Source organism: Dermacentor andersoni, chromosome 9 (genome assembly GCF_023375885.2).
Source record: "Dermacentor andersoni chromosome 9, qqDerAnde1_hic_scaffold, whole genome shotgun sequence".
Lineage (NCBI taxonomy): Eukaryota > Metazoa > Arthropoda > Arachnida > Ixodida > Ixodidae > Dermacentor > Dermacentor andersoni.
The window spans coordinates 78,634,291-78,642,460 of record NC_092822.1 but is presented as its reverse complement, the minus strand read 5'-3'; the positions used below and the strand labels follow the sequence as shown (position 1 = coordinate 78,642,460).

Genomic DNA, 8,170 nt, shown 5'->3' with positions numbered 1-8,170 from the left:
TTGAATTGGCGGCGGCATAGAGTAGCCGACAGCTGTTCGCTTCCTATCTATACGAGGTAAATCTTGAAGAATCTACTTTGAAGAGCGCTCGTCGAGGCCTCGAGACGCTCCCAGGAACCTCAAAAAGAACTTGAGTGAACGGTCTAAATACCGACCCTTCTTTTTCGCATACCAGCAAAAGTTAGTGCAGTTCTTTTTTGACAACCGGCATCCTCTTTTGGCTATCGCGCACAGGGCTCTGGCTTTTGCGGTGAAATGTTCCCAATCGAAGCGCATATGGGCAACTACCGCATGATGACGAGCCAGGTGTTCTGCCTCTTCAACGCCTCCGCACATTATAGGCCGCCCAGTAAGTGCGACAACTTCCTGTGCAGTATCGCACGTACTGTGTTGCAACTGCTCGCTGAGAATACCACAGAGTGAACATGGGCGTTGTAAAAACAGTTACTCTTGAGAAAGTGTAATAATTTTACCTGCACTGAGAACATTTTATGTCTGATGTGCACCTTACGTTTACAGCCTTGTTCGAGCGGCTTCGTTACAAAAAAGAAAAAGATAATTGATTTAATTTAGTGCATCGAACAAGCATTTTTAGATCGTTGTGTACATTGACAAATAATGAGAGTCCTCGCCGAAGCGTGTTCGCCCTATTCTCCGTACTCGTCTTTGTGGTAATCATGTTCATTGTCGTCTAGTTGCTGTCGCTCTCTTGGCGGTACTTAAGCTCTTCGTTCGAGTGACTAGTTGTAGTTCTTATTATTGCGTCCATGATGTCTGGCGGCATGCCCTATCCAGCCGCGCGGGCTTCGTAAAACACAACCTCGAAACAACGCTGCTTTTTCATTTAAATATTACTCCTGTGAACTTGTAATACGTTAGGGGAAACCACAACATATCTACGATATAGATCCTTTTGCACTTGGAAAAACAGTATCCCTCCCCCCTTTTCTTTCAGTCCATTTTCACTATTCTAGGCAAATAAGATATGGCTACACGGAAATATATATGTGACCGCAGACGCTTATCCCCATTTGTGCTTGTAGCAAATCGGGTGCTCTCTTGAGCACACGATTTATGTGCCGTGACCGTAATGTCAATTTCAGGTACATTTGCTAAGCGATAGCTACACATACTCACGCAGGCCGCACATTCGTAAAAAAAAAGAAAAAAAAAGAAAGCGGGTTTTCCTGAACAAGTGAACTTAGGTTAGAGTCTGTGTTGCCGGTAGCGCAGAGCGGAAGCTTGTGATCTAGTCGCTACCATTTGCGCCAAAAGTGTGAAAGTCCACACATGCCTCCCATGTCGAGTATTTCTTGTTCCCCAGCGTGGCGCTTTCCTCTGGGCAAAATTCCCGGCATGCTCTGCAGCCACGTGCTCTACTGGTCCGTGTCACTCAACGACGCCGCGGAACTCGTGTCCCGAGCCGAAGACTTTGACTACGCCTGCAAAGGACTCGATAGTGTCGCCGACCTCAAGCGACGCTTCATGGCTATGAAGGTAGGAACGACACACTCGTAAACGCGCGATGCGGGGAAGCTATTGCCCTGGTAGAATGCGCAGTAAGCTATAGTTCCACCTCCTTTCTTCAATGAGAAGCATGCGTCTTGCCATTTATTTCCTTTTGTTCGCTCGATCAACAGTCATCTCGTTGGTGGGCGTATGTGAACCTTGAAAAGAGCACTGAGAGAAAGTGCGAAAACAAATGGTGAAATACTGAAGCTCAAAGAGTATGGTATAAAAGTTACAAACAGGGATAATGAGCCTCAAGAAGGCTCGCCTACGTTTACGTAGGGGGGCCTATTTTTCTTAAGCTCGAAGCGGGCATGTTTTAAAAGAGCGACAGAGACAGTCGTGTAGGGTACCGGTGTTGTGAAATAAGGCTTCCCCAATGCATTTCCTCTACTCCGACTCATATATTTCGCGCTCAATGTGCCGCTCAAACTTTAGCATTAAAGCTCGGAATCTTGCGTCACACTGTCCCTTTCGCGCTGCAGTCTTAGTCATCAGTATGTAACATGCAAGTTGCGCTTTTATTTGAAACTTTTGTTTTATTTGTGTGGATAAAATGTGGCTTTTTCGTGAACTGTCCAATGCTAGCCAAGTGCCAGGCGTGAGTTATTTTTAGGGGTAATTTTCGTAAGTGCTTTCATAAAGGATGACTTTTTTCCAGCCTCTCGTGATCCTTTATATTTCACCTTGCCAGAGGAGCGTAACTATGAACGAATAAGCAAGTGGTAACCTCGTCCATGCTTTTGGGATGAACTGGCTCAATAAATTTGAGCGAAGAAAAAGAGGCATCATGCGAAATTTTAATTGTGTTGAAAAGTCTCCTTCACGACAGATGTTTTATATTGAATATCTTTGGTAAAGCCGTAATTCTGACTCGGTAGTGTGCTGTTCGAGAAAAAGTATTGTATACAAACCAACTATACGAGAAAGTCAATATGCACTGTGAAATATCATCTTGGACTTTCAGCTGCATTTCGAGCATTATTCGCGAGGAGGCCTTAATCTGAGACACAAGAAATAGAACGATAACGCGGTTATAAACACGTTAGCGTTCAACTGAGTGCATCGCTAAGCCGTTCCCTCCCCCTCCTCACACCTAAAAAAAAGCAAGATCTCATGCGATGTTCTTTGCCACAATGCTTCAAGTGAAAGAGAGAGTGAAGTGAAGAGGCCTCAAAAAGTACTCGCTTTACAGATTGAATTAACAATAATTCTAGTTGTCAACGGCCAGCAAAGTTGGCAACACGATAGTGTATTGCTATTTTGGTCTTATAAAATCCTTACGGCCCCACTTATTGCATACATCATTCACAGGTACACCTGGTACTCAGCGCTAGCAGTCGCCAAGAAAACGTACGGCTCTCAGAAATTGCCGGCAACGCCAGACGGCGACGTAAGTTGGTCTCCGAGTTTAGGGCGTGGGCATTGCGCTATGACTTCGACGGCGTCTTCGTCGCCTGGAACGCGCCACGCGACGTCAACCGTACGGCGTCACTGTTCCGTGCGCTGGTCGACGGCCTCAAGCCGCGGTTCAACGTGGGTGCAATTTTGCCCACCTCGCGGGAGGCACTCGCTGCCTACGATCTCGAAGAAGTGTTCGCAACCTTGGACTGGGTCGTGGCCACAACGCACGGCTTTTATCCGGGACCCTTCTGGAATTTGACCTCTTGCTCCAGCCCATACAAGTGAGCTTAAATGACACCGCGAATAACCTTGGCGCTAGTCTTTGCGACTACACTTACTTTCCATGATCGGCTTCTTGTGGAATTCGGGCACGGCGGTGGCTCATCTTGCACAAGTAAGCAATAATTATTATAGACGCACTTTACTGGAGAACTCGAATTTAACGTGTCTTCCCCTGAACTTAGTGGGTTCACCGAATGTTGAGTCATGGCTGCGCTGTAATGCGTGCAGAAGGAAAGTGTGCCTTAGGTGGTTACCATTTAAAGTGAACCCATTTGCTGCCCTATCTTGGCCGTTGTAAGTGCGTGGTTTTCATGGCACGTACCGTTCGCGATGAATCTATGCAGAGCGGTAGGATACCTAAATACGTATCCCAAGTGCATTTCTTCACTTGACGGAGAACCTTGACTGGGGAAATCGCGATCATCATCAACCTAATTAGTTCCACTGTAGGATGAAGGCCTCACCCAGCCATTCCAAGTTACCTTATTCCTAATAAAGAATAGAGGGCGCACATAGGCCCGTCTTCTGCGTATCCGAGCTTCTTTAGCATATAGCTAAACGCAGGAGCGCGATTGCAAGGAAAGTTTTAGGAAGCCTGCCACGAAAAATCGGCGACAGCTACATCAGTGACACGTCCTTAGTACTGTGCTGGTCAGAACGCGCTATGTTCATTCTTTTGATGTCAAGCTGGAAAAGCGACATGATTTTCCTTTTCTATTTTTGGATCCTTCTCTTTTTGTAATGCAGATCTGCGCATCTTTAGAGTTAACTTGGGCGGCGAATTTTCGAAGGCCGAATGAAACAGCTGCTAGTGACGCTCGTCCTGTTAATACTTCATGTGTGCACATTTCTACAGAGATATCGTATCTAGATGCAATCACCTTTTGTAGCGTTTTACGTGCTACCATAGTACGTTAGAACGTAGAACACTGCACTCTCACCCAAAAGAGCTGCTTCTATACCTGAGAGTAGCGCGGTACTTCCACGCCTCAATAAGCCTAGCTCCTTCACATGCGTATCACTTCGCTATTAAGTCTGTTAGTGTTGCCGTGCAACCTCGTACCGTGATAAGGGGTGATCATTATATAAGTTCTTTTTTTAATTTTTTAAAATCCCCTGTTGCAGGGAAATTTCCGCTCTTGATCTAAATTATTCAGAGTGGCCGAGATTACTTGCACGAGAAATTGAAACACGTATTCCATCAAGTGAAAAAATCGCTAATCCCTCATTATTTACTTTACGGCACATATATTGAAAATCACGAAATGTAGTAGGTGAGTTTGTAAGGCGCATCCACTTGGAATGAATTTTCAGAGTACCACCAGTTTGGAGATATGAAGCCACGATAGTCACCGTAAAAGTGCATTGCTGTTCCGCTTACGTTTTGAACAAAATGTTATTTTATGCATGGAAACACAAAAGCAACTGAAGCGCCTAAGTATTTCGTCTCACACTTTGGGAACTAATATCTCAAACTTGTTGTCATCGTGGAGATCAAATTCCAGCGGATACATCTTGCGTCGTCACTGGCTGCAATTCCTAAATCGAGGTCATGTGCCGTAAAGTAAATAATTAAGACGTTAATTGGTCATTTATTAAATTGAACATGTTTCAATTTCTTGTGCTAGTAGTGTCCGCATCATCGAAGAATCCAGCTCGAGGACTGGAATCATGCTATGCGCCAAAGGTGATCTCAAAAATTCACGAGAGCTTAAAAACAATCACCCCGTATATTGCGCAGCAATTTGGAGCGCGTTCCATCGTGGACGTAGGAGCACGAGCGCAAACTTTCCGCGGGTCTTTTGTGTTGCAGGGCCGGAGACGGCGACTCGATCCAGCAGCTTCTGCGCTACTACTGGAACAGGCTCAACGACCAGATCGACCCGAGCAAGTTCTGCTTCACCATCTCCCCGGCGGCCGTGGGCTACCGGGTACCGCAGGAAGGGCTCTCGCTGGGCATGCCGGCACGCGGACCCGGCAACATCCACGGCGAGTCACGTGATCGCGGAATGCTGCGATACACTCAGGTGTGCCGCGACGAATCGCAGGCGGCCAAGGACCTCTCCGGGCTCTGCCTCTACGCCCGCTACGGAGGGACGTGGGTGGCGTTCGAGAACGCGAAGTCCACCAGCGCCAGAGTGAAGAGTATCATGCGCTGGCTTTCCGCGGTCACGCAAGTCGCAAACAAGAGCGCCGCGTACTGCATGACGGTGTGGGACCTCGACCTCGACGACCACCTGTCCCAGTGTGGGGAGCAACCCTTCCCCATTATTGAAGCCGCTATTCGAGAACTCCCATGATACATGGCTGTGCGAGTGCATAATTAAACGTGAATACTGCTCCGCTTGTATAATCAGCGACGCATTGCAAACCTTTCTCTCGGTCCTAATTGTGTTTGATACGTAGATGGTATCGGGCTATTAATTTTGCAGGCTCGTTATTTATCTCCTTTATTTTCGCTATACATGATCAAAATTGAGTGCAATAAACTAAATCTTTGTATATGTAGGTAATTGGCTCTTGGTTAACCTTACTTAGCAAATTTAGCGCCTGAAGACGCTGTAGCCATGCTTCTGTCATGTAGATTTTACAATTTTTCAGGTGGTGTTGATCTCTACAGTTTCTTAGCCAACCTCCGATGGAGCTTGCAAGACAACAGCAGCCGCATCTGCGGCTGCGGCTGCGGGTCATGCGTCATGGTCGATCGCATATTTCAAGGTTGCTGCCAACACTGATTTCATCCGAATATGTCTCGCTCTTTCCGTTTTCGGTTTGCAGGTGGCCTGCGAAGCCTCCACATGCCTGAAAGCTGAGTATGCATTGACCATCCGCAGACCCCATCACGCTTCTTTATAAAGGACGTTAAAAGCATTTATGTGTCTTATACAAATGACTCGCTTACAAATATGTTAAAGGGACACTAAAGTGAAAAATGATTTCTTCTGCATCAGTAAATTACCGTTCTACAACACCAAAAACACCACTCTTACAACGATAAAACATTTGGTAAGCCAGAAAAAGCGCAAGAACGAAATACGGGTGGCGACGCCTACTTAAGTTCCCGCAGCTGGGGGCTGTGACGTCTTGGATTTTGATGGCGTCTTCTAGGGCCTACTAATTATATATAGCGGTACAGATTGACTACATTTTGTTCTAAAGGAACCAAATAAAAAACATGGCAAGTTTCGGGAACTTTTATTCAGCCAACGCGGCCCCGATGCGAAAACATACTTTGGGATCCCTGACGTCACGCTGACGTACCGGCGCTGGGGTTTCGGCGCGAAATTCAAATACTAATACTTGGACCTTCACTTTCTCACCTAATAAACTATTTTTTTTTTTTTGAAATGACTGCCTGCAGGGTCCTCAAACAATGCTTCATTAGTTTAAACTGATTTATTGTTTAGCTTTAGTGTCCCTTTAACCCTTTCGCTGTCACTGACGTACCGGTACGTCATCGCGCTTCCCCCCCCCCCCCCCCACAGTGTCACTGACGTACCCGTACGTTCTCTATCGCGCGTTCAAAATTTCGTGCCTGAGGGCAAAGCTGGCGCTCCCGGATTTGGCCACGCCATCTGTTGACTCTTCCTACAAGTTCGTATTTTCGCCCCGGCCTGTGTTAGTACACGTATTGAAGAGCACGGCGCGACTGCCACGCCCCCCTCTCTTTTTGCCCAGTGGCGCGGTGGCTCCGCGTTCGCTGGATCATGCGTCGCGCGCGTGTGGTTATGGGTTCAAGGGTTGTTCTGCCATCTCCGCCGGTTTGAAGGTTTTTATTTTCTTCTGTTGGTGTGTCTGCTACGGCGCGTCAAGTTCAGGCGCACGCGCTGCCGTTGCCTCTCCGAAAAGGGTGACTCGATTGCTGCTTTCGCTCTCTCGCCGCACCCTCGCTTCCGACTTGCAGCAGTAAACGTAAAGCCCTTCGAACTTTGTTTTAGCCTTTTTCCATCTCCCTCTTCTTGATCATGCAACGTCCCATTTATCTCCGTTGCGCGGGCGACTGAAAGCGCATCCTCCCTGCGCGCGGTTACTTTCGTATAGCTGAGCAGCTCGAGACCTTCGTCTGTTCATTGGAGCGGTGGCTCTTACGATTCAGAATACGAGCCCAGCTCGGATTTGGACTCGGACAGCGTCTAACGCGACGAAGAGATGAGTTCCGCATCGTCAGATTCGGATGTTGAACGGATGTTATAGTCAGGCTGATGATGATGATGATGTTTACTAATAACAGCTGCAGAACATTAAAATGTGCATATTGCATTGACTATGTTATTTGTATACCAATCATAATCAAAAATAAATTGCTATGTTCATTCCCTGTTATGCTCGCTCCCTGAAACCAAGCCGACACTGGGGGTGCGTCACGGCCAGAAAGGTCCGACAGCGAAAAGGTTAAGAACGCTTGTGTCGGCAAAATGAAATAATTATTTTGACTTAGGTACATACGTGGCATCATGGCGCAGCCCCAATGGCCTTCCCTATTCGTACATATTTGTGAATTTCCCAGTTTTCTCTGATAATGTCAGTTTGCTCTAAATTATAGTTCATGCCGATGTTCTTTCTTTCCCATGTGTACACCCACCTCGCCTGCCAACTAACTCTTAAGTCAAGCTTTAACAAACACTACTGCATCTCCTGCATCTCCTGCATGAGTCCACTTGAATCAACAGACATTAAAATCAAATACGTTTTGAGCAGTGTTAGTGTCCGATGATACGTAATCAGCGACTATCAATATAAGCTAAACTAATTTGGAATTCTCCCAATTTGCGGAACCTCTTGGGACAGTAGTCGACAGAAAACCATAAGTACACCAGCTGCCTAAAGCCGTCGTATAACGACTGGGAAAACATTATTCTCATCTGCATTCTGAATATCAATTATCGGAGGTGGGTGACAGCGGTCGTGGTGATTATGATGTTGAGACAAGTTGGTTGCCTCAAATCTCCAGCTTCCCCTACTATCGTGTCTCTTC

The 8,170-nt window shown here is 46.7% G+C and overlaps 1 protein-coding gene across 1 annotated transcript; it reads left to right on the top strand.

Annotated features, from left to right (window-relative positions):
- The first annotated feature begins 276 nt into the window (after positions 1-276).
- LOC129383916 (chitinase-3-like protein 1) lies at positions 277-5,647 on the top strand. Its single transcript, XM_055068937.1, has 4 exons — positions 277-349; positions 1,325-1,497; positions 2,824-3,194; positions 5,009-5,647. The coding sequence occupies exons 1-4, from the start codon at positions 277-279 to the stop codon at positions 5,493-5,495; spliced, it is 1,104 nt and encodes a 367-aa protein (XP_054924912.1). The 3' UTR covers positions 5,496-5,647.
- Positions 5,648-8,170: the final 2,523 nt, after the last annotated feature.